This window comes from Zerene cesonia, chromosome 5, assembly GCF_012273895.1.
Source record: "Zerene cesonia ecotype Mississippi chromosome 5, Zerene_cesonia_1.1, whole genome shotgun sequence".
Classification (NCBI taxonomy): Eukaryota; Metazoa; Arthropoda; class Insecta; order Lepidoptera; family Pieridae; genus Zerene; species Zerene cesonia.
This window is the reverse complement of record NC_052106.1, coordinates 4,193,174-4,219,484: the sequence shown is the minus strand read 5'-3', so window position 1 is coordinate 4,219,484 and position 26,311 is coordinate 4,193,174. Positions and strand designations below refer to the sequence as shown.

Sequence of the window (26,311 nt, the reverse complement as noted above, 5' to 3'; positions counted from 1 at the left end):
AAACAGAATATTAAAACACAATTGATATACGACAAAATTATATAATATCTGTTGGTATCTAATTGGGTTCTCTTAGTTGTATTTGACTATCGAAATATGTCTTAGGAGATATAATTATTCTACATAAAATTATGTCTGTTATATGAATGAGGTAGCAATTGTATCTATTGTACATAAATAAAATCACATGAAAAAATAATACATAAGAAACAAGTACAGAAGGTGGTCTTGACGCTTCAAAGCGATTACTCTTATTATTCTGTGTAGAAAAAGTGAATTAATATGTTTTTTTTTAGTTTTTTTTTATGACATAGCGGGCAACTGAGCTGGTGGTTCGCCTGATGTTAAACGATCACCACCGCCCATGAACATACGCAGAGGCACAGACCTCTGAGAATGCGCTGCTCGTTTTTAAGGGATAAGGATTGATGACTGGAAAGAAGAATGGACTGGGAAGGGCTACGAGAAGGAAATAGGTCTGGTACTGATTATGAATAAAAACATTACATAGTTAAAATTTTATTATCAAAATTTTACAATGACATGTTATTAAATACTATATAAATAATTAATCTAACACTTAAAATGCAATGTTTGATTTATTCGTATATCTTCTCAATGCTCGAATCATCGAACTTTTGTGGTGGTTTCAAAATTATATTGAAAATAGTTGGATAACGTTTTTTTGGTGACGACAATAATCTTTTTGGTTCAACGGTAACGTTGATATCTTTTTCAATAACTGTGTCAACGTCCTCCTTTTCTTTTAATTCTTTAACTTGATCTGTAACAATTTTGTGCAATTTGTTTAGATCTTCATTATCTGATATTATGTTATATTCGAAATCATCACGTTTATCATCTTTGAAAGTGACTATTTTATTTATTTCAACATCTTTTCTTATATCAGTTCTGTCATCTTTTCTTATGTCAATTCTGTTATCTTTATTTGTAATTGTTTGATCACGACCACTAGTCTCAAAATCATATTTTTTCCCATACGAACCTTTTCGTGATTTATAATCACTCTGATCTTTCTTCATGGTAAAATCCGGTCTTGCTGCTAATTTCAAAAGATTTACTGTATCAGTTTCACCGGCTGTATCAAGCTTTATTTGTTCATTTGTATTACCTACAGATTCTTCTTTTTTTCCATACTGTCCTTTGCGAGATTTATAATCGGTTTGATCTTTTTTCATAGTAAACTCTGGTCGTGCCACTAAAGCCAAAGGATCAGTCATTATTTGATTTTCGGGGTAATCAGCGCTTTGCCATTTTTGTCCACCATCGTAATTGCTACTACCACGCCCGTATGTTGAAGGTTTGCTGTCAATCTTGTTTGTGATAATGATATCCTTCACCAACGCATTGGGAAGATTAAATATTTCTTGAATTTCGATATCTAGGTCTAAGGGATAGCCTGGAGATAAAATGGCATCATAATTTACTTCTGTGTTTGTTTTGGAACCTCCTAGAACTGCTTTAACATAAGGGGCGACGATTACAAAGATTTGGAAAGGTAAACCGTCTGTACTACCTTTGGGCAATATTAGTCGCGTTGGGAATCCAATTTGAGATTTAACTGATTTCAGTGGTAAGGCATCTACTCCAAATTCAGAATCTACAACCCCCTTGCGAACTATATTTAAAGGAGTAAAATCTTCAGATATATCATTGATTTCATCCGATGTTCTTGTTATAATATTACTTCCCTTCTTCAAGTTAACTTCAAAACTATCAATTAACATAAATAGTTTTTTCTTTTCTACCATATCTCCCGGCATAACTTTGGGGCCCAAATAAACTTTAACAAGCCCCTTTTGCACTACTAATGACGATACATTAACTTTTATAGCAAACGGTTTATGATTTAGTCTGGTTTGACTTATTTTAATCTGGAAATTAGGGTCTTTGTCACCGTACTTCAGTGCATCAGTTACATCGAATTCATAGTTTTCGAATGATGTAATCATCTTTTTCACATCTATGTTTGTAACTTGAACGCCTGGAAAATAGAGCTGATTTTTACTGTAACATGGTAATACTTTAAGAGCATTGTTAACAAGATCCACCATTTTCTTATTTATCTTCCAGAATATTGGATCTCTTATTACGGTCATGTAGTGACCTAAAACTGAAGGGGAGCTGAAATATATAAAAAAAAATGTTAATTAGTACTTATGTAACAATATATAACGAATAATTAATATCATCATAGTTACCTGTTTATTGTCGCATCATTGCTAATAGCTTGCATGGCTAAATTGAGGTAGCTATTGTTATTTGTAACTAAGATTTGCATTAAATTGTTTAGAATAGCTGGTTTACTGTAACCGCCGTCTCTCTGCAAGTATTTAAGCTTTATTATGTAAAAATAAATTAAAAACAATAAGACTGCTAGAGTATGCTTTGTATGAAACAAAAAATATATGAATGTTGACATACCATGTGTGTTACTGTTGTAGCTATATTGTGTTCAATATTCTTCAATGAAGATATCAAGTCGTTGTTTTTGACACCAGCTGAGGTTCTTGCACAAAACTCTTGTCCATTGGAATAAATAAGCATGGGATCGTAAGGAGTGACATCCATATCATCCCAGTCAATTCCGTCTAATTCGTACAATCCATTTGAATATCTTTCTAAATTGTACCTTGTCATAAGTTGCTTCATAAAATAGTACACGTGCTCACCATATCGTACACTACGTTGCAACTCAGAATTGACCCATGGTGTATGTTTCAAATTGTATAAGAAATAGTAAGAATTTAGACCAACATCTTCATGAAAGTAAGCTAACTTTGATTCTTCGGTATCTTCAAAATCGCTGCAGGTATAATTAGCGTCTATAATATAAGCGTTACCATCTTCCCGAATTCCGTCTACCGAAGAAATATCTGCACCGCTCATGAGTGTCGATGCTTTAATTATATAGTCCTTCCTTACAAAATAATTAGGTAGTAATTCATATGGCGCTGGGACTGACACTCTTTCTATATCTTTTCTAGTGACAAGAGCCATATAAATGGCGTCAACGAAAACACCACAGTTAACGTTTTGTCGAGCCCAACATGCTGCTTTGTAAAAAGTATCGAAGTCTTTCGCGTAATAAAGTACTTCGTAGATGGCACGCAGCTCGTTAAAATGATCTATGTTTGTTTCAGTAAATATTTCGCCTTTGGCAAGAAGGCCTTTACCTGATTTTATGCTTTGTAAATTTTCCACAACATTCGTTTTCTGAAAAATATGTACTAAATTTAGTTTGATGTATATTAAAGTAAACATTAAATACTGAAATTTTGGAAAATTTTAGGTATAATATGCACAATCTTATCATAAGAAAAATAAAATTCACGAAGTGTTTATTAAGATGATTGAGTAATTATTAAAAATATTGTAATTTTCCGATTCTTAGATTACAGTTTTATTACCAACCCAGATGCTAAGTCATCATGCGTGGGTATAGCTATAAATAAAACAAATCAATGAACAGCCGTTCAGTTTGATTTTTCTTATTTGTTTTATCCATAAACACACCAGGCGGGGTGTTTATGGATGTTTTACAAATCCCGTTTAAAGAGAAATACTAGTTAGAGATTTCTAGCTTTTATATTCGTGGCATAAACTACATCTATATATTACTCGAAGATAATAAATGGCAGAGCTTAGAATATTGTGCCTACATCAATATGCAACGTTTACTATGTTTAATCGATTATAGTGAAGGCATCTAGCATTGAGCTGTAGATCGCAATAATGCTCTTAAATAAATTATTCATATGGCTCTAATACTCATTTGTTCAGTACACGATATAGTATATGTAAGTACAGTAAAAACTATAAATATATCATGAAATAGATCTATCAAGAATATATCACCACAAAGAACTTATCCTCCATGAAAAATGATGTAAAAGTATTTTAAGAATCCTATCTTTATAATATGATAAATACGAAAGTTTGTAAGGATGTGTTTGCGTTTGTTGCTCTTTCACGCAAAAACTACTGAACCGATTGCAATGAAATTTGATAAGTAGACAGCTGGACAACTGGAATAACATATAGACAACTTTTTATCCCGATATTCCTACGGGATACGAACTTACGCGGGTGAAACCGCGGGGCGCAGCTAGTAAATAAATAAATACAAAAGCATTAATATAAATTACCAAAAAGTCAGATGAATCCAGGACAAACTCTTCGCTTAATCTTTTAATTAACGGATTAGAGCTCTCTTCGCAAACATTTTCAAATAATGGAAGCATTATCTTTTGTATATGAACCCATCCTAATGAAACTGAAATAAAAGAATTCTCTTAGATACAAAGTATATTTATTAAAACAGGCATTTAAAATCGCCTCTATGCGTACAACGTGACCATTTTGAAGTTAAAAAAAAACAGTAGCTAGGGAGTATTTGAAAATTTTAAACTGATAAATGTTTTCATTAAAAGGATAGATTAATATTATAACTATAAATACTCTATGCAATAAAAAAATGTTTATCTAGCAAAGGTATTACACAATTGAATAAAGTTGAATTTAGTTTCAAGAACGGAGACTCCGATATAATAATCAAAGCTAAATAAATTCAAATACCAGATGACTTATTTACACATTTAAAAAGCAATATAAGTAATAAGGTATAAAACACAATGAAGTTATTAATAAATAAAACTAACATGTAAATTTTCTTACCAATCTTAGGTCGTGTGGGTGTGACAGGGACCTTAATAAGAAATCCCAGCGCACTTGCAAAAATGCTCAATAGTAGTAATACAGCTAACGACTTCATTTTCAATCGAATACTGAATTTACTAATTTTTGCTATCCCTTAAATACTTCCACAACTCAGCATAATATTCAATTACTGATTGATAAATAGTTGAATGTACTAATTACTATATTACGACACAATGTTACATCGGAGACAAAAGTTTATTCGGTCAACAATCCTGCTTTGTGAAAAGAAAGGGTTCGAGATAAAACTGCTTTTATATTTCGTGTATTCTATTAATATTAGGTAAAAATGTTGATAGAATGCATATTCGTATGTTACAAATTATAAAACAATAGATTTGAAAATCCTTTTTTGTTGTAAGAATGCTGAAATTTATATTTTGTTTATTTGTTATTTACATAAACCAATTGAGTGTTATTAAATCATTTATATGAAGAGTTCACAAGCATTATTTTACAAACCAGTTTTTCAGTAGATGTGTGTTATTGCAGTTGACGGTTCCGAAAATACGATTTGTGTGGACGTATAAAAACGTGCTTATTTTTGTCAAGTTACGTATAATTTATTGTCGTAGCGGGCAAATAAGCTCGTGGTTCACTTGATGGTAAACGATCGCCACCGCCCATGAATAGAGAACGTGCTACCCGTTTTTAAGAGGTAAGAGATAAGGAAAGGATTGAAGACTGAAAAGAAGAAATCGACTGGAAAGAATGAGCAAAGAAAACCGGCCTACATGGGTATCTATTTTTAAGCAACACTTTCTTAATTTTTGAACATTGTGTAGATGTACATGAAAGCAAAGTACATGGCAAACAATAATATGATAAACTAATGCTACGCTCACGTACTATGCAATATGAGCGGCTGTGCATAGCAGTGATCTCCTCTAAAAGAACAGGAGAAAGGTAAGAAAAGGAAATTACAAATATTTTTAAATAGTCTTATACAAATATGATGCATACATTTTATTCTAATAATAATCTTTACTTGAAAAAGACGTTTGTAAAGTTAGTTAATTTAAAATTAAGCAACCACACATTTAATATGTAAACGTTTTTTTTTGTTCGCATTCCGAAAATTTTAAATTACAATTTATTTTTTGAATTAATTATTTAACAAATTATATAGAATATATGAATCTACTGTAAACGACACTGCTAATACTTGTATCCAGCTCAGATTTAGAAATAACTGTCTTTCAACATACATTTTTCCAACAATAATTCGTTCACCTCAACTTTTCTTTTTTAATTGCTCCACTTGAAATATGGGCTCAGCAAATATCCATGTTATCAGAACTCAATAACAATATGCTGTTTTCGTAATTTTGACATCGGTTCAGGCGTAACAGAAACAAACCGGTAGACAACGATACTTAGCCGTTTCTAATCGTATTTTTGTACAAAAGAAGTCGCTAACATATAGCTTAGGGAGGTTAGTAGATTGCTATCACTCCAGATTCTATAATGGAACTAAATGACAACAATTTCCTATGAAGTACAAAAACATTCACACCAATAAGTTGAAAACTCGCGGATTTATCAAGTTACAAAACCAAATAAAATTTTAAATATAAAAGAATCGTCAAAATCGGTGCACCTAGAAAAAAGGTCTAAAGTAAAAAACTCAAAAAAAAGAAACACTAGAATTGAGTGAACCTAAAAAGTACAGCCGAATTGACTCCTCCCTTTTTGAAGTCGGTTGTAAATAATAAGTGGTTTTCTCAATTTTCTATCTATCGCTAAAATCATCGAGTCATATAATTAGTCACTAATTAATAAAGAGTTGCAGGAGGTCGAACTGACGTATATATAAACAATATATTATCTACGCTTGATAATATTCGCAAACAAAATAATTAAATTGGTAAATATTTGTAACACTGAAGTTCAAAAGTTATCTGAGAATATATGTAATTGTTAAGCAATGAAACTTTGGAAAGTTTTTTCTTTTTCCTCGGATAGCTAATCTACTAATCTATTTATAAAATTAAACTTAGGAGTAGTATGATTTCCCTCGAGTTCAGAATAAAAATTTCTCCGTTTTTTTTTTGTACCTTGGCTGTAAAGTATTCGTAAATGTAGGAATGTGTCTTATATGAAATAGCAATTTGCTTTAAATGCTGAAAAATCTTTTATTTCTATTAGCTTAATATTGACCAATGAAACACGTGACGTATGCTTTATTGTAAATGCAGTTAATTTAAGCGCCATCTAGTACAGTATACGTAAACCGTGTCGTATTACGCAGGTATACAACTTCACAGAGAACAGAACCATAATAATGTACTCATAAATCCCTAGATGGTGTTGGCACACATAACATAATAGTTGTGTTCGTGTCATCATTTATAGAATAATTTCATTAGAGAATGATTTCAAATAATACTAAAATGCGACGAAATCTTGATAGTTCTATTAATTTTGATTTGAATATAAGTACTCATAAAAACTAGCAAAAAGCGATGTTCTAGGAGGGTTTACGAAGTTTTCTAAATTGCCAACTTTTTTTTCAATTAAACAATATATTTTTTTTTATATAAATTGTTAATATCCAGACATGAATAACAAATGCTTTTTTAAAGTGCAAAACCTGAAAGTAGTATATTTTCTAAGTGAAGTGTACCAGAAAAATGTAACGTAGTAATATTATTAGGAACTTTAAAAACAAGATCATACATAATTCAATATCATTAGCCCATTTTGATCCCAGTATAGGGGACACAACTACTATGAGAGCCAAGCAGTTAGTTCTCTTAATGTAGTTTTATTAACAATAAACATAATATATCAGCATTCTGCAATCCATTATATTGTAATGCAATATGGCTTTCTTCCTGCACCGTTCCCGTGGGATTTCTGGGGACTCAGACTATCTCAGAATGTTCTTCAGTTATAAATATTGTAAATTAGTTTTATATTTACATCGATATAAACAATTAGTGTGCCAAATTTCATAGTCCTTCGCGCAATTATTGTAAATAAAAACAAAGTTTCTGCTTCACGTTTAAATAACATAATTAACTCCAGAGATTGTAATCTGTCGACACGTAATACGAATGTGTTTGTTGCTCTTTCACGCATAAATTACTGAACCGATTGCAATGAAATTTGTCCTACTGGTCCTACTAATATTATAAATGCGAAAGTTTGTAAGGATGTGTGTGTTTGTTGCTCTTTCAAGCAAAAACTACTAAACCGATTGCATGAAATTTGGTGCGTAGATCGCTGAACAACTGGAATAACATATAGGCTTTTTATCCCAATATATTTACAGGATACGGATTTACGCGGGTGAAACCGCGGGGCGCAGTTAGTAGGTAATAATTTGCAATTGTAAGCCAGATGGCTCAGATCATAATTTGCCAACAGATTACAATTTAACAGTGACGTATGAATATGTTTTAATGTGTGTTAAATGTTGTTGTTGGTCAACAACTAATAGTAGAATTTATTTCATCCAAGTGTTTTTAATAGGTGCCATAAATTTATTGTCATAATTAAGTAAATAATCAACTAAAATCTGTAATATCTGATCATTCGGTGCATCTCCCGTTACTTTTGGATTCAACAATTGTTTTACATAAAAATCAATCCATAGCTGGCCTTTGGGTTTTAATATACTATACTTCCATCAAACTCCGCAGAAACTTGAAAGCTCCATGTTACGGGCGATTGTAAGAGAATATGTATTGACTCTAGTCTCACGTTGGGTACGTCAGTCTGGAGACATTGGATAGATGATAGAAATATTAACTATGAGGTATTATAAGATAATATAGTTTTTCATTGAACAATATTTTACTATTTTTCTTTGTTTACAATATTGTATCACACATTAAGATGAAAATGTCTCCATGTCTCAAAAAAGTTTAAATTAAATGTTTCTTAAACCTACATATCGAATAATAAATGCTTAGCATTTTTTTAATAACATTGCCTTCGACTTGCTGCCTTTTTCTATGCTCGGTTACTTCAAAAGGCTTTTATGAATTGTTTTAGTTTCTTTGTTAAATTAGGAGAGGGTAAGAGAGGATTAAGGAATTATTTATTAGGCCAATTAAAGCGAATCTTGTACCACAGATAATGTAATAATATAATAGTGCTTCTACTATCCCACAATCAATACATTTGGTAAAATTTATTGAGAATAAATAACACTTATAGGTTTCGGCTTTGTCATAGAATTTTTATAATTCATGTCATCTAGACATGAAATAAGAATGTACTATCAATAACAAAAATATCACTAATATAAAAGAAATGGGACATTACACAATTTTGGTAGTAAAGTTTCGCGAATTCACCAAAAGTACAACTTTTCGCTTGTTTATTAAAATAAAGGTTCAAATATGAAATATTGTAACAAAACTATATTAAACAATGTATCGTTACTATGTATATTTTTTATATTTGAGCGCAATTTTATTTCATCGCAATTGGTTAGAGCTCAAAAATTAATACTTGTGTATTAGATGTGTCTATAAAAATGACAATTTAAAAAAATGCCTAAGTGAAAATGTAAAAAAAAATACACATTACTGTATAAGAAATTTTATTGTTGCTTTTTAGTTGCCATCTTAAGTCTAATTCAGTCAGCCGTAAGGACTAAAATTAATTATCTATATGGAAAGACCGTTTACATATCAACATTATCCATATGCATCTTCACGTTCTTGTTCATTGTCATATCATCATCTACAAAGTAGTCATCAACCATCATGGGTGTTTTAATGGTCATATCATAACTTTTAAGAATATAGCTGTCCCAACGCATCTTCATGTCGCAAACTTGTGCCTTATGGTAAATCTTGACATCAACGAATTTCATGTTCGGCGTGAAGAACTTGGAGACGTCAATGACACGGTCGAATGGGAAGCCAAGAGGCATCCTGTCTAGTAAAACAGTTGATCTGAAGTCAACAAAGTTGTCCTTACGGTATGTCTCGAAGATGTTCATATCAACATTGTCGACTAATCTCAATGGAGTCACGATGATATACAGCAGCATATCCATACCGCCAACACGTCCCTTGGGAAGTATCAACCTCGTGGGGAAACCTGTGTGGTAGTTCTTAAGATCCTTGAAGTACATATCTCTGAAGTCGGTGACACCATTGAGTTTGTTCCACAGATCTTTGGTTCTCATTCTGTCGCCAACTACATTATGCATATCCTTGGAATCCCTTACAATTGTATTCTTGCCTGTGTTAAGTTTATAGTAGAAAGTATCGAGTTCAACGAAGTTGTATCGGTTCTGGTTGATATCAATCAAACGTCCCAAGTGATCTTCTTTTGGTCCTAAGAATATTCTCACAATACAATCTGCAGTCTTGTCAGATACGACGTCAAAGCTGACCTTGAATTGTTGGTGATTCAGACGACGTTTACGCACTAAGAAGGTCATGTCGGATTTGCTCTTCCTTAACTCATCCTCATTGAGGATAACAGCATTGGTCATGTCCATCAAGTAGTCATCAAAGTAAGTTAACAGCTTATTAACCACAACGTTTTCAATCTTAACTCCTGGGAAGTATACGTCTTCGTGGGTGTAAGAAGGCAGACGCATCTTGAAGAGAAGGAAGGAGTAAGAGAGGCGTTTCTGCAGTTGATAGAAGACTGGATCACGGAGAGCAGTCTGGTAGATATCCAAAACAGTAGGGACGACGAAATACCTGTCAATATAAATCCAGTTTTTATCTTAGTAATTATGACTTTACTTTGTAAGTACCATTGCATTATTCTTATGTTAACCATGTAATTGCAACTGTATGAAATTATGAAAAATATAACAGAAATTGCTTCATCTTACACTATACAAACAAAATAACACTTAACCATACAGAGCTGAGTGTATGGGTGACAAAAACCTACGTAAACGAAGAAAGTGCGAAAGTAATCTAAATTGTTTGATATTTTTTTTTAGAATGGTCCAATTGATAAAACTAAATCCTTAATATTATGTAGGTATTTTGCATTAACTTACTTGTCAGTGAACCAAGTGTTGAGACCAATGATCGATTTCATCATGATGAGCATGTAGCGGTAAGCCTCAATGTGGTCTGTCTTCACGTCGATTCTATCAACGGCGCCATAAATCAGTTTGCCTAATTTTTCAACGTCATCTGCCTTCTTAAGGTCGTATCTGATTCCATTAATCTGGAAATACAAAGATTAGAATAAAACAATACAATCGAATTAAGACCTTTTTGTTTTTGAAGTTTGTTGAAAATAAAACATTACAAACCTCGATGAAGCCCTTGATGATAGCTTCGTTGATAATTTGCTCATAATTTTCAACGAGATTTGTGAAACCAATGTTGTTGTTCTGAACAATGATATGATCATCAAATCTGGTTGGGAAGTGTGCTCCGTTGTGCATCATAAGCCATGGCCAGTATCCTTTTCTGATCGGTCTGTTCCATGATAGAATTGGAATATCTCCCAGACCATTAGAAAGACGCTCCAAGTAGTAACGGGCAAGGATCTGTTGGTATACGTACATAGTCATTTCCCATCGTCTGTTTACAAACTTAGTGTTGAAAGTGTCATCCTTCATCCAGAATGGATAGTCAACGTGGAAGTAGTAGTAGTAGGTGTTGAGACCAATATCTTCAGTGAAATATCTCAATCTGTCTTCATCATTCATGTTAACTCTCTTGTCGAAAACATTCTCGTCGATTATGTAAACGTCTTTGTCTGTCTTTTTGATGCCATAGAAGTGGCTCAATGACCCGTCAAGGATGCCCTTTTTCATTTTGAGTAAGTACGCTTTCTGGATGACATCGGCGCGCACGAAGTAGTAAGGATAAATTTCATATGGAGGTGGCAGGACGATTCCCTTGCAGTCGTCGCGGTGTCTGACGGCTACGGTTAGAGCATATACGAACATGCCTTCGTTCAAGTACATGCGCATCCAGCATGCGGTCTTTATAAATGTGTCGAAGTGCTTGGCGTAGTACAACATGTGGAACATGTTGACTACTTCCTTCAGTTGACGGTCGACGTGAAGGGTGAACACTTCACCGCGAGGAAGGAATCCCATTTTCATGTTGTTCAGGAATTGCTTGACTACATCTCGTTTCTGAAAAAGATTTTAAATTGTCTTAGCTATTTGATTAGATCAATTTAATAATAAAATATATCTAACAATTAAACCGAGACTGAAAAATATCGGGTATGTATGTATGTATTTATGTATGATTATAATCAAACTAAGACTGAAAAATATCGGGTGGGTTCCTTAAAAAATTTCGTTAACAAATTTATCAATCATATGCTATTAAGATATCACACATCTGAATTGGGTTCTATACCCTGCTATTGTAGAATTAAGGATTTGACATTTTATAAACTTACCATGTAGAAATCCACATTGTCTTCAATGGAATAATGTTGCCCGATATCAATTATTTCCTTGTATGTAACGGGTTCTAGGATGTGGTTTAGTAATTTAAGAATGAAGAATTGACGCTCCTTGATATCTGTGGACACTGAAAATAAAAATATTTACTTGTTGATTTGGCGCGTCGATAGAATGAAAGCAATAAGTTATTTTTTGAAGATAATATAGAAAAATTATAAAAATTTATTAACGCCTTATAAAATAAAATACGTATTTAAATTAGCGTAATTCCACTACAACACTGAAATATTTAAATTAAAAGTCCATCGCATTATAGCTCATCATGGAGTCAATATCCTTTTTTTAATCAAGCCCCTTCAATTTCATAAAAATACAATTTATAAAAACGTTCATAAATATCATTAGAACTGTATCTTACGTTTGAATTCAGCCTTATTGTCAATGACGTCAGTCCCTGGTACGGCGCCAGCCAGGGCTAAGCCCAGCACTAAACACAAAACCACCTTCATCGCCGTGGGCTTATTGCTACCAATCAACCAATGCATACCCAATATATACCTTTCATTTAATAACTAAAATTGACCCTTCACCTCACTTTAATCAGCTCGATAAGTATAAGGCACCTTTCATTGTTTCATAGTTACAAATGTAAATAGCTTATCGTTGTGTTATTTTAAATTATCTTTTTACTTGTATAAACAAGACACAATGCACTTATTAGGGTTCTGTACCCAAAGGGAAAAACGGACACCATAGCTAAGATTTCGCTGATCATTTATCTATCTTTCCGTCCGTCTCTCACCAGGTTATATCTCAGGATCCGTGATACTAAAATGATTGAACCCTCAAAGACGATATATTTCTGTTGTCGCTATAAAAAAATAATAAAAAATCGAGGTCAAATGACTGATTTTTTACCATTGGTCTTTAGCGTATTTTTACAGAACCTTAATTGCCCCGAGTTCGACTCGCACTTGACCGATTTTAAATCATAACGAGGCAATGACTTACAAACAGTTTTATCAAAACGAACGCAAAAATATTATAAAATATATGGGATAAGAAATAATGGAACTATATTCGTAGTACATATAGTGAAATGCAAAAAGTATGCTCCTGCTATAAAACCATAACCTTAGAGATTTTTTTTTATGTCATAGCAGGCAACTGAGCAGGTGGTTCGCCTGATGGTAAGCGATCACCACCGCCCATGAACATTCGCAAAGGAGGGCCTCTGCGAATGCGCTGCTCGCTTTTTTGGGGTAAGGGAAAAGGAATGGATTAACGACTGGAAAGAAGAGATGGACTGGGACGGGTGAGGAAGAGGAAACGGGCCTCCGTATCAAATATCCCAGAGATATTTTAATAAAAATATGCCTAGGTTATTCTTACTTAGCATAATAAGATTAATTATAATAAATCTTAGATATTATTTAATATAACTTATCGGTAAAGTATCTACGATTCTTAATGCATTATGTTATGCAAACTAAATGTAAAGATTTAATTTGCACATAAAAACAAACTCTTATTGTGTCCTTAAATATATTTTATCATTAACAGTACGTAAATAGACATACTTTTTGACTTATCGATAAAAACTTAATTACTCGTGTACAAAATGAAAACCTACAGGCAAAATTTTAATAAACCGTAAGCCATAAGGGTATTGAAATTAACTTATTAAAAATTTATTAAAGCTATGTTAATTTTGGTACTTAATATAATAACGAATATTGACTTAGTAGGTTTTTAATGTGATAGAATAGGTTTATATTAAATCGTATTAAAAACCTTAGTCAAAATTAGTATTTAGTGTTAGGAAGTGGAGTGATAAGTATATTTTATACGTAATTTTTGTGAAGGAATTTTATGTCTCTATTTACATTAACTTTTTAAATAAAAGTAAATCAGTTCGTATTGTACTTAATATAGAATAAATAGCATCGTGTCGTTTGCAAATTATACACCCATTAAAGAAAAAAACTGTATTTACGTTTTGAATATAAAATGCGTGCCAGGTGCCGTATTAGACAATTAGAAATTAATGGCTTTTAAGGGATTTTATAAGCGATCTATTAATCCTACTAATATTATAAATGAGAAAGTTTGCAAGGATGTGTGTGTGTTTGTTACTCTATAAGCAAAAATTACTGAACCGATTGCAAATGAAATTTGGTACGTAGACAGCTGGACAACTGGAATAACATATAGGCAACTTTTTATCCCGATATTCTTACGGAATACGGAATCCCGCGGGTGAAACCGCGGGGCGCGGTAGTTATATTATAAAACCTGACGTTTCGAACACTTTACAGCAACTATAAAACAATGTTTAAGCTCATTTTAATGAAGCCCGTCATTAAGACCAGTAATTATTTAGAAACAACAATTTTTAGATAAAAATTAATTAAATAACTTTTTCAAATCGTTGTAAAGTTGAAATTGATGTAGTTACCTATTTATATATTCCCATATTTTACTAAACTCTTGTCCTTATATCATACCTACTTGCTTTTCTTTATCTTTTTTTATACATATTTGTTATTTTTGTTGTCCACCCCTCCCACTTCAACCCCAACGAAGAAATTCCCATGAGAGGGAGATGTTTGACTGGGGTAAATAGTAGCCTATGCCACTGTCTAGCCTCCTTACTAAATCTAAAAAATCTTCCCATGAAATCACTCCGCTGAGACGTGAGAAAGGCAAAGAAATACACTTTCCCATTTATAATATTAGTTAGTATTATGAAGAATAAGCTTACCCCAGCTCCACCGGCCGCCCGGTTGATTTTTATGTTTAAGTTTTTCAGATTTTTAACCGACTTTAAAAAAGGATGTTATCAATTCGAAGTGTTTGAATGTTATATTGTTGGAATTGCATAGTTTGGATATGTTAATATACAACACTCTTGTCTAATTCCATAAGCGTATTTATATTAGTTTCTTTGAATATATGTTTGACCACGAACTAACCAAAAATGGCGGATTGAAGTGGTAGGAAAAAATGGTTATGTTGGGTATGCTCCAACTTAGGAATCAGTGCATGTTTCATCAAAATCGGTTCAGTATTTTCGATGATAGAGGACTAAATACATAACAAAGAAAAAAACACCGGAGCGGCTTCCACGCTACCTTTACGTGCTTTCAAACAACACAATCGTGGAAGTTTTTGTATGTGGTAGTCGAGCACGCTTCGGCACGAATTGGGCCAGCTCGCGCCGGGGAAGTACCGCACCCCCACAGAAGACCGGCGTGAAATAGCATTCTGTGTTTCGTTCGGTGAGTGGGGAGCCGGAGGCCCATATCCTTTTCCTTCCCTTTCCCAGTCCTTTCCTTTATTCCTCTCGCCAACGGCGGTGGTAGCGCTTACCATCAGGCGTCCCACCAGCTCCATTGCCGACTGTGACATAAAAAAAAAAAAAAGTCACTTCATTATTTCATGTAGCTTTATTTCTTACGTAAATATATAAAAGTATTCTAGTAGGTACAAACTTTTAGTACGCAAATAAAAGTCACATCTTCAAAAATGCTCGTTCTTGGTCAAGCTGATTTCCTCACGTATTCATACTAATGCACATCTAAAGAAATAGTAAAAGGAAATTTCTGGAAATGCAATTTGAAATTTTCTTTCAGTCTGTAAAATGAAAGTTGCGTGAACGTTCGTCAGTTCGTTTCGGGGAAAATACCACACCCCCGCAGTATGTGAAACAGTACCAAGTATGCTACTGTATTTCGTTTCACTGTTAAAAAACATATATAAAAATCAGTCGGATCTAGACCGAATTTAATGGCACTTATAAATAAGAATCATAACAATCGGTAATACCTGTAAAGAGTTATGAGGTTACAGATACAAAAAAATACAGTTGAAATGATTAAGCTATGTTCATAATATTTAAATTAGGTTGTTGTCCATATAAGTTGTAAGTCTTTAGGACAATATAAAATAAGACTGTTTCATAAACATAAATACTAAGATTTAAGATACTGTAAATTACGAAGATTACAAACCATTTAATTTTATATATTTAATATATGTATAATATGAAACAAATATTATGTATTTTTTCAATTAATTCTAATTATTTCATTCAATTAATTTTGTCAATCTTGTTTGCAAAGTAGTTAATATTATTAAATGTGAGTGTACGTGTCAAATGCTGCAGTGTGTATGTTATTTTTGTTTATTGAAGGTATTGTAGCGTCGCTTAAAAATATTAGTAGTATGCACTCTTCCTAACACTATAAACATTAAGTTTGCCAGATTTCATATTCCTCCATCTGATAAATTACAGATAAATAATATTAAAGTTTTCTATAAAACGATCATTATTGGTGTGTTAAGAAATGCTAGATACAAAATGTTAGTTTATAAAAAAAGTGTTTAATTTCTATGACATATATTATTGACCACATATCATAGAATATATTATGAGAGAAATTATGATGAAAATAGTAAATAGTGTAATATTCATAAATTTTTTATGATTTAATTTCTAAATTAACATATCATATTTATTATTTAATATATAGATCTGTAGGAGATGAGTAAAGAAACAGTTTTATTTAAAATAAATATCATTCTTTATTGCATTCTATTTTCATAAAAGTATAACATTTCATTCGTCCATTTAACACATACTTTAATTCCATATATACTACTAAGTGAAATTGCTTAAACCGTCGTCCATAGAGTAATTTGCTTAAAAGTCAAACATGTTAACATCTCTGTCGTGTTTGATGTTAACATCCACGTCTGTGTAGTAGTTGTCGTTGATCACAGTTTTGTCGAACATGTCATAGTTTTTGAGCACATATTTGTCCCAACGTGTCTTCATGTCACAAACTTGTGTCTTGTGGAAGATCATAACATCCACGAATTTCATGTTAGGAGTGAAGAATTTGGACACGTCAATCTTACGGTCGAGTGGGAAACCAAGAGGCATCTTGTCGAGCAAGACTGTAGATCTGAAGTCAATCATGTCGTCTTTGCGATTGTTGTCCAGGATAGACAAATCAACGTTGTCTACAAGTTTCAGAGGCGTAACAATCACGTACAATAAGAACTTCATGCCACCAATTGTACCTTTAGGTAAGACCAGCCTTGTTGGGAAGCCAGTGTTGAAGTTCTTTAAGTCCTTGTTCCACATATCTTTGATATCTGTGACGGTCTCAAACTTCTTCCATAAATCGTTGGTCATTATTCTGTCGCGCACAAGGTTGTGCATGTCTATCGAGTTTCTGACAATTGTATTCTTTCCAGTGTTGAGTTTGTAGAGGAAGGAGTCAAGCTCCACGAAGTTGACGCGGTTTACGTTAATGTCCAGTAATCGGCCAAGGTGGTCTTCTTTAGGTCCTAAGAATATTCTGACGACACAGTCGACTGTTTTGTCGGACATGATGTCGAACGTCATTTTGAATGGCTTGTGGTTAAGACGACGTTTACGTACTAAGAAAGTCATGTCAGATTTGGCTTTCTTTAATTCATCATCAGTCCATGTAACAGCATTTGTCATATCCATGAGATAATCATCGAAGTATGTCACCAGCTTGTCTACAACAACATTGTCGATTTTAACTCCAGGGAAGTACAGGTCCTCGCGAGTATAGCTCGGGAGGCGCATTTTGAACAGCATGAATAGGTAGCATAGACGCTTCTGCAGTTGATAGAAGACTGGATCACGGAGTGCAGTCTGGTAAGAGTCGAGAACTGTGGGAGCTACGAAGTATCTGTAAACAAACATAGGAAAATTAATTGATACTCAATTATTTCGTGATTTTTGATTTTTTTTTTTAATTTAAGTATTAATAATTATACCTAACAGGCAAATATATTGACTGGGTAAAATTAGGTACGTAAGTATCACAACATTTCAATTTATAATAAAACTAGCTGCGCCCCGCGGTTTCACCCGCGTAAGTCCGTATCCTGTAGGAATATTGGGTTAAAAGTTGCCTATATATTATTCCAGTTGTCCAGTTCTCTACCTACCTAATTTAATTGCAATCGGTTCAGCAGTTTTTGCGTGAAAGAGCAACAAACACAGACACATTCTTACTTTCGCATTTATAATATTAGTAGGAAGGATTAATTCGCTCATACTTGTCACTTCCGAAAGTGTTCAGTCCAATTACAGACTTCATCAGGATGAGCATGTAACGGTAAGCTTCAACATGGGTGACGTCCATAATATCATCTTTGTCAACAGTGCCATAAATGAGTTTGCCAAGGTTTTCTATGTCTTTTTGGTGAGTCAGGTCAAATCGTTTTCCATTAATCTGAAATAAATGTTATTTATTATATTACTATTTTAATTCCATCTATGTGCAATTAAAAAAAAATTATAAATTACACACCTCGATGAATCCTTTAATAATAGCTTCGTTTATGATTTTTTCGTAGTCCTGTACAAGCTTAACGTTTCCAATTTTGGTATTCCTAACAAGAACGTGATCATTAAATCTGGCAGGTAATTCAAGACCGTTGTGCAGTTTCAACCAAGGCCAGTATCCCTTCCTGATTGGTCTGTTCCAAGAAAGAAGCTCGATGTCTCCAAGACCGTTAGAAAGACGTTCAAGGTAGTATCGGGCAAGAATTTGCTGGTAGATGTACAGGGTCATTTCCCACCTTCTGTCCATCTTCATGTTCAACTTGTTATTAACATCATCCTTCATCCAGAATGGATAGTCAACATGGAAGTAGTAGTAGTAGGTGTTAAGGTCAATATCTTCAGTGAAGTATCTCAACCTGTCTTCGTCGTTCAAGTAAACTCTCTTGTCGAAAACGTTTTCGTCAATGATGTAAATATCCTTGTCGGTCTTTTTGATTCCGTAGAAGTCAGCAAGTTTTGAGTCCAGGAGACCCTTTTTCATTTTAAGTAAATATGCCTTTTGTATGACATCAGCACGGACGTAGTAGTATGGGTAGATTTCATAAGCGGGAGGAAGGACGATTCCCCTGCAGTCATCACGGTGGCGAACGGCGACAGTTAAAGCGTAGACGAACATGCCCTCGTTGAGGTACAAACGCATCCAGCAAGCAGTTTTGATGAAAGTGTCGAAGTCCTTTGCATAGTACAATACGTGGAACATTGTAACAACTTCTTTAAGCTGGCGGTCGACGTGGATAGTGAATACCTCACCACGAGGCAAGAAACCTTCTTTCATCATGTTGACGAAAGTCTTCACTACGTCTTGTTTCTGTAACAAAAGCAAAAGAGTTATAGATTTGCATGTATTAGGTATAGAAGAGAAAAACTAATGATAAACTAACAATGTTACGTTTACAAGTCTGAATCTTTTACGGTATGGTTTTTGTCGCTTGTTAATACTTTAGCCCCTAAAAATATAATAAAATGAAAGAATATTTGATAAAACATATTGTAAAAAAGTTTTCGGAAAAAATGGTAAATAAAAAGTTTAACCCGACAACATTGCAAATTTCATCAAATCAGACAAATGAGCATACGAATAAAGAACTTACGCCATATAGGTGTACATTGTCTTCGATCTTGTAGTTCCCGCCAATGTCTTCTACATCCTTGTACATGCATGGTTGTAAAATGTTGTTGAGCAGTTTCAGTATGAATATTTGCCTTTGTTTCACATCCCAGGTGACTGTAATGAAAATTGAAATAAATATTGGAGTGAAATTATTTATTACTGGCACACGATACTTCGAGGACTAATTTATTTTAAGTAATACCACAAAATGTCATCAGTTTATAGATGACATAAATTTATTAGGATATTTAGTGTAACATATCTATCAGAAAAACATTGCTATGAATTATAGTTTTTAAAACTTTGGTCAGTCAATATAAAAAAAAAACATTAAAAATCATTTTGAAAATAACAATTTTAGATGTAAAGAATTTGTCGTTGCAAATCGCACATAGCAAATATAAACAGTTTTTATATAAAATAAACTGAGATAACATTTCCACAAACAATAATTTCGCATATACGTTTACTCATATAAAATGCATATAAATAATTTTCTTTTTATATAAACCATATGTATCAAATGCTTCTAAAAACTTATATTTTTTTTATAATATCTTTCATAAATCTTTGGTTTTTAATATCCGTTTATTCAAATGAGGTAAATTGAACTTTCTCTTAGAAAAGTTTTCTCACCTATTGTTGTATCGTCAGTTATCCCAGGCTTGGCCGAAGCCAGGGCAAGAAGCCCAAGCACACAAATGAGCACCTTCATCGTTGCTTCTGCTCAACTGTACCTCCAAGACGTGTACACTCCATTTTATACCTTAATCATTGTCTCTAACTGACCCCTTAGGTCCATTTTTATTGATAAGTGCAGATAGCAACAATGTCTAGAGTCAATGTTATCTATAACTTTCTTATTTTTTTATTTAGTGCATTGTATGTAATATATATTTAATTTGAAAATCGGATTCTTAATTTAGCGTCACCATCAGGACAACTGCATGGACACGAGCTTACAGAGGTTCGGGCGAACTGGTTCATCACTGGGTCGTCATTTTGTATTGTATTTCATTTTTTTTTCTCCGATATTGGAAGTTGTTTTTAATTGAATAATAAATAAATGCAATTAAAAAACTAAGACCCTCATTGATATGTTCTTAATTGGAAAGGGATTAAGAAAGGATTGGCGAGAGGAATAAAGGAAAAGACTGGGAAGGGGAAGCAAGAGGATATGGACCTCCGTCTCCCGCACTCACCGAATGAAACACAGCAGAATGCTATTTAACGCCGGTTCAATCTCATTAAAAAATAAGGCGACATTCATCTAACTGTATCATAAGGTAATCGGGTTGTCTTTTTTATGCAGTTTATTAAGTTTTCGTATGTATATGCTAAAAAAAGTATTCATATATATTTTCGGGTTATAAAAAGAATTGTGGTTAAGTGTTTCATTCAAAACCACTTGTTATTAAACGAAAATATGATCCTTCAGGTATTTATAAATCTATGTATACTTCAAAGCTGAGGAGTTTGAGCGAGTTTATATTATCAAGAACTACTGTTCAATTAAAAAAATATATATTTTCGTTCAGTTATCGATATGAGGTATTTATGTATGTAACACGCTACAACCAGCAGCTTAGTAGTATTGCAAAGTACTATAGCTGGTATTACTAAAATCAATGTATCATTACCTGAATGGTCCATTTAATCATTTACATGAATGACACAGGTTTTTTTTGTACCACCGTTGAACATAATTCGTCATATTGTTTGTGTATATTCTAATATTATATATTGTGTAAATCTGAAAATAAGCATGATTCGCTGACGTTAAATACGATTGTCTCGACATTAGCAGTAGGTATGATTGTAGTTAGGAAAGGTTTGAGATAAATTAAGTTTTCCATTTATTTTCAATTGCTTTATAATATGTTGTAAATTACATACAATATACAGTAAACAGAACATACGAATAAACAATACATACCAAAGAGTTTTTATAAATAAATTGCAACAAAGTAATAAGAAACACAATAATGTCACTCGTGTAACCTTTGTATATCTTCAGTAAACGATTGTTACGTTTTCACTTTGATCATTAGGGCATGAAAGTGACTTGAAGGAAATTCGTGTTTTAAATTTCTTATCTTAATTGGCGGGTTTGTTCTTTTCTCGATATTTTTGTCTAAACACACTGCTAATTAATAAAAACAGATTCTTATCGTTTCCAAACATGTGAAAACATGTAAACTTTTTAGAGTGAAAATGCAGTTGAATATATAAAATTGTATCAAGAAATCACAAGGATAGTTTGGTTTCTGTTACCTCCCTAAGTCTAATTCATACATTTTTATTTATTGTAAAAATGTATACATACTACTCCTTTTAATATGATTTTTCTATGTTGATTTCTGTCTTTCTAGTTTGTATTTAAAGTATTACGCAAGTATTATATTTAAATACAAAAAATATATACACGAAGCGTCAAATAATCATCATCATCATCAGCCCATATATGTTCCCACTGCTGGGACACAGGCCTCCTATGAGGGGTCAAATAATACCAAACATAAATTCAAGTTAGTTTTCTTATAGGTATATCGATTTTTATTTATAAAAGATGTAATGTAATGATTAATCATCGTATACATAATATAAATTTTCTTATAACTTATCATTGTACTATGGACAAAAACTATAACAAAGTTAATAAAAATCTTTATATTTATACAAAAGAATACTGTTTTTGTTTATCAATAGATAGAGAGATATCCTGCCAACTAAATCCATTTGAAGAACCATTTGTGCCTAATAAAGTAGAGAGAAATCCAATATGTGTTTAAAAGCAACACCCAGCGATAGTCGCTAGGAACTATCTGTAAACCCTTTGCAATTTGACGAGGAAATAGGAGAGCGTTAAATGACTCCTAGACCAATTTCACACACCACCTCCATCAGGTATCATAAACATATCATCATATTCATTGCGCGTTCTATCAAGAGGATCAACAAGAACACCGCCGTTTACCGCGCAGTGGATAAGATATGTTCGATGCTATAGTGTCAATGATATTTTGTACGTGGTCATCTCGAAAAGCTTGTGGTAGGTCAATCTAAAACCTCTTAAGCATAGACAATGATGCAGTGCGTCGGGGAATGAAGTAGCTTATTGAACGGTACAGCGGCACGTAATTTGATTGAAACTGTATCAGAGTAAGTGAAGGTAGTAAATTTAATATAGTGTACAACACCAGCGAACTAATTAATGGACGGTGAATATTATATAAATAGATAATCAAGAGAGGTTTTAACCGGTTTTTGTCATTGTTGAATAATCTAAAGCTATAAAGTTTGTTTGTTTGAACGTGCTAAACTCAGGAACTATTGGTTTGAACTGAATAGCCTAGTAATACAGGAAGGGCTTATTAATAATACGTATGACGTCATCAAAATCGTGGGGCACATCTAATTATCGTAATATAATAATAAATATATCAATCTCATAGTCTTTTAGAAAATATCGTTTTTATTTCGACCATAATTAGATTGGCTATTATACATTAATGCACATTATTTATCATCCCTTCACAGGAAAATACTTTTTTAAAGAGTTGAGCTCGGTGAGAGTCGAACATGGACGTTTTTAATTCTCGTTGTATTTGACCACAGAAATATCTCATTTTCAAAGAGGATTTGTTTGACGGGAGCAATTAATTTTTTTCTTTGCATTGACTGAGTATTTCTTTAGAGTGAAAATGTAAGGAAATAAAAGTAATAAGGCAATGAAAGGTAATTTTTTTCTATTTTGTAAATATAAGATGTCTATTTGGTGGAATAATTGAAACAGATATAGTATTGGAGATTGATACTAGTAAAAATATTTTGGAAGGTGGTTTATTTGCTTTTCAGAATACTAAAATTTTTTTATTATTTATAATCTTTACCTCACGCCTTACATTATTATTTATTATATTTACATTATTCATTTATTATTAAAAATAACATGCATAAAATCTATAAGACCTTCAAGAGCCAAGAAGTTATTGAAAAATATTTAAAAGTAACTATGAAGAGGCGTGTATAAAATTGTAAACTATTATTATAACGAATGTAATAAAGTCTATCTTTATACGCTACGGCTTGAGGGTGAATAAAATATGCATAGATACGAAAAACATAACCTCCATTTTTCATAGTTGAGTAAAAATCACGATATCTTATTATAATGTTACGCGTTGCATTTTTATCGATATAACATTATACAACTTGCAGTCAGCTATGCCAACGTACTGTTATCTATAAAAAACAATAATTAAACATTTATTGCGCGAATTATATTAAATAAACATGATTACTATGATAATAACATTGTTCTTTACGACGTAAATATACTTACTTGAAAAAAAAATAATAAAAATACGTTTGACAAACACGCATAGTAGAATCAATTATTAGTCTTACATGACCTACAAACCTATTTCTAGAAATAATTTAATGTTCGTGATTCTAATCAGGATAATAAGATAAACTCATGAAATTATTGTATCTTTAGCGATCCTTTATAATTTTACCTACTCTACATTTACATTTTGAATTAAATCTGTCCCTTTAAAGTGGATCAAATCGAAACCAAAGAATAATAAAAGCGACTGCGAGTAATAAAACTGCGTAAAAAATCGATTAAACCACGTATATAAAACTAACTGCGCCCCGCGGTTTCAACCCCGTAAATCTGTATCGTAGGAATGTCGGGATAAAAAGTTGCCTATATGTTATTCCAGTTGTTCAGCTATCTACGTACCAAATTTCATTGCAATCAGTTCAGTAGTTTTTGCGTGAAATTTATAATATTAGTAGGATTACTTATTTACCCTAGCCTCTTCGAAAATGATTTGAGTAAAAATAAATCGCAATTTTCTCGGCTTTTCAGCACGGCATTGATATAAAATTTATACGGTAAACCCGCAGATAACATAATACTATAGTAAGACCCAGTATTGTTATTGATAAATGATTTTAGAAATCAGTCGAATAGTATGATTGAATCCGTCAAAAACTTTAAAGTTAACATTAATATATGATATTAATCTTTTAAATATTTTTCTCCAATAATGTATAATTATGTAACATACACCTAGTATTTTCTTGTGTTTGATTTTACGCTAGTTTTATAGATTTAGAAATTTAAAACTTTTAACGGATTTTAAACGCGGTTTATTCATTATGTTATTATCGTGGTCACGCCACCACGCTCGCTGTAAAATGTTAATAATATAATGAATAAATCGCGTTTAAAATCCGTTAAAAAGTTTTTAATTTCTTAACATACACCTTTTAAAGAATCTGTTGAATTAAGTACTCAACTCTTTTGTGTTTTTTGTTTACATTTAAAAGGTAACGACGATTATCAACGAAGTTTCAGGATCAGTTTATTGATCAATCTGGACGCTTCAGGCTGGATTCAATTTGGGGATAGTCAGATGATAAGGAAATGTAGGTCACATACAAAATCGAATGCTTTGACCTGTGCAATTGGTCACGTTAAAGGGAAGTATCATGGCATTTTTTTCGTATTGTTAATACCTATATTATCTGTTTTAGCTCGGCTTCCTCTGCAGTTTTTCTAGTTTTTATGTCATAGCGGGCAACTGAGCTGGTGGTTCGCGTAATGGTAAGCATAAATCTGTTATATTGAAAAATTTATTAATAAAAAAAACGTAAGTACATTACAAAAATCAAGAATAACCACTTAGCAGTTTAATATAGCATTATGGTCCATTAAATGAGAGAAAGAATTAAAAGCACTGTAAAATACTGGGACAGTAATGCAATCTATTTGGTTGAGCTTAGATGGTCATTTCAGCAGTAATATCGTTAGTCTTGGGTTAATGTTCCATCTCGTAATTGTAGATCTTTGTAATTAAGGTTACGCAGTTGTCGTTTGTAAAGCCGGTTAATTATGTCGCAAAAATTTTAACAAATATTCTGTACTTCACTGTTATAATTGAAATGAACAATTTTTAATTTAATGTTGATTAAATTAAGAATGTTTTTGGAATACACAATTTTTTTGTATTCGTCATAATTCGTCCTTGTATTAAACCGTCAGTCAAGTTCGTGTACGGCACTATAACTGTCTAATAATCTTATATTACGAGTTATTGTATGAATACCTTTGCATTGGTGAGAAAGCAATGTGCCTGTGTGAAAAAAGAGTCTGAAGGAAAAAAAATACGGTATTTTTACATTTGTTTTAGCTGAGAAAAAGAGGCACGTCAAATCCTATACTTTTGGATTAACGCAATGGTTGTAGCTCTCGTAGTATTTAAAGATTACCCGCATTAAGTGCTTTATATATCCGTTTTATGTGTAAGCAAAGCGTCCAGAGTCCAATAAATTGTGTTTAAACCAAATATTTTATTGTATTAACTACTTAATTCTTTCTTTGTTGATACTTTCATAGATACAGATTTCGTCCTTTAAATTTATATAAATAAGGTTATGTCGTACTTTAATAATGTTTGTATGCCATTTTATTCTTTATTAAATTTTTACTACTACTTTCAACCCACAGTTTCGGTGTAAGGTTAATGTATGTTGGTTTATTATCCACTAGGCACCTATATTACGCTTTCATGTAGCGTAATTAATTATTTCTACGGAGCAAACTAGCGTTTTATTTATTTATTTATTTATTCTTTACAGTACATATTGCCTAAAAATAAATTGACATTGTAAAAAAAAAAAGACC

At 32.5% G+C, this 26,311-nt stretch overlaps 3 protein-coding genes across 4 annotated transcripts in view; 1 reads left to right on the top strand and 2 right to left on the bottom strand.

Moving 5' to 3' along the window:
* The window catches only part of LOC119840011 (synaptotagmin-15-like), a 93,884-nt gene that overhangs the window by 2,446 nt on the left and 65,127 nt on the right, over window positions 1-26,311 (top strand). The gene's annotated exons all lie outside the window — the stretch shown is intronic.
* Window positions 9,290-12,615, bottom strand: LOC119840010 (basic juvenile hormone-suppressible protein 2-like). The gene is made up of 5 exons (XM_038366495.1): window positions 12,525-12,615; window positions 12,100-12,233; window positions 10,988-11,824; window positions 10,727-10,899; window positions 9,290-10,415 (listed from the first exon to the last, which is right to left on the bottom strand). The coding sequence occupies exons 1-5, from the start codon at window positions 12,613-12,615 to the stop codon at window positions 9,380-9,382; spliced, it is 2,271 nt and encodes a 756-aa protein (XP_038222423.1). The 3' UTR covers window positions 9,290-9,379.
* LOC119840012 (basic juvenile hormone-suppressible protein 2-like) lies at window positions 16,685-20,326 on the bottom strand. The gene is made up of 5 exons (XM_038366500.1): window positions 20,248-20,326; window positions 19,592-19,725; window positions 18,466-19,308; window positions 18,212-18,387; window positions 16,685-17,838 (listed from the first exon to the last, which is right to left on the bottom strand). The coding sequence occupies exons 1-5, from the start codon at window positions 20,324-20,326 to the stop codon at window positions 16,812-16,814; spliced, it is 2,259 nt and encodes a 752-aa protein (XP_038222428.1). The 3' UTR covers window positions 16,685-16,811.

Excerpts from the sequence above, each read along its gene's own strand:
- LOC119840010 (XM_038366495.1), bottom strand. The coding sequence starts at position 12,615 with ATGAAGGTGGTTTTGTGTTTAGTGCTGGGCTTAGCCCTGGCTGGCGCC. Across the intron at positions 12,234-12,524 it reads CAATAAGGCTGAATTCAAAC|TGTCCACAGATATCAAGGAG; the intron begins GTAAGATACAGT and ends TTTTATTTTCAG. Across the intron at positions 11,825-12,099 it reads ACAATGTGGATTTCTACATG|AAACGAGATGTAGTCAAGCA; the intron begins GTAAGTTTATAA and ends AATCTTTTTCAG.
- LOC119840012 (XM_038366500.1), bottom strand. The coding sequence starts at position 20,326 with ATGAAGGTGCTCATTTGTGTGCTTGGGCTTCTTGCCCTGGCTTCGGCC. Across the intron at positions 18,388-18,465 it reads TTATTAAAGGATTCATCGAG|ATTAATGGAAAACGATTTGA; the intron begins GTGTGTAATTTA and ends CATTTATTTCAG. Across the intron at positions 17,839-18,211 it reads AACACTTTCGGAAGTGACAA|ATACTTCGTAGCTCCCACAG; the intron begins GTATGAGCGAAT and ends GTTTGTTTACAG.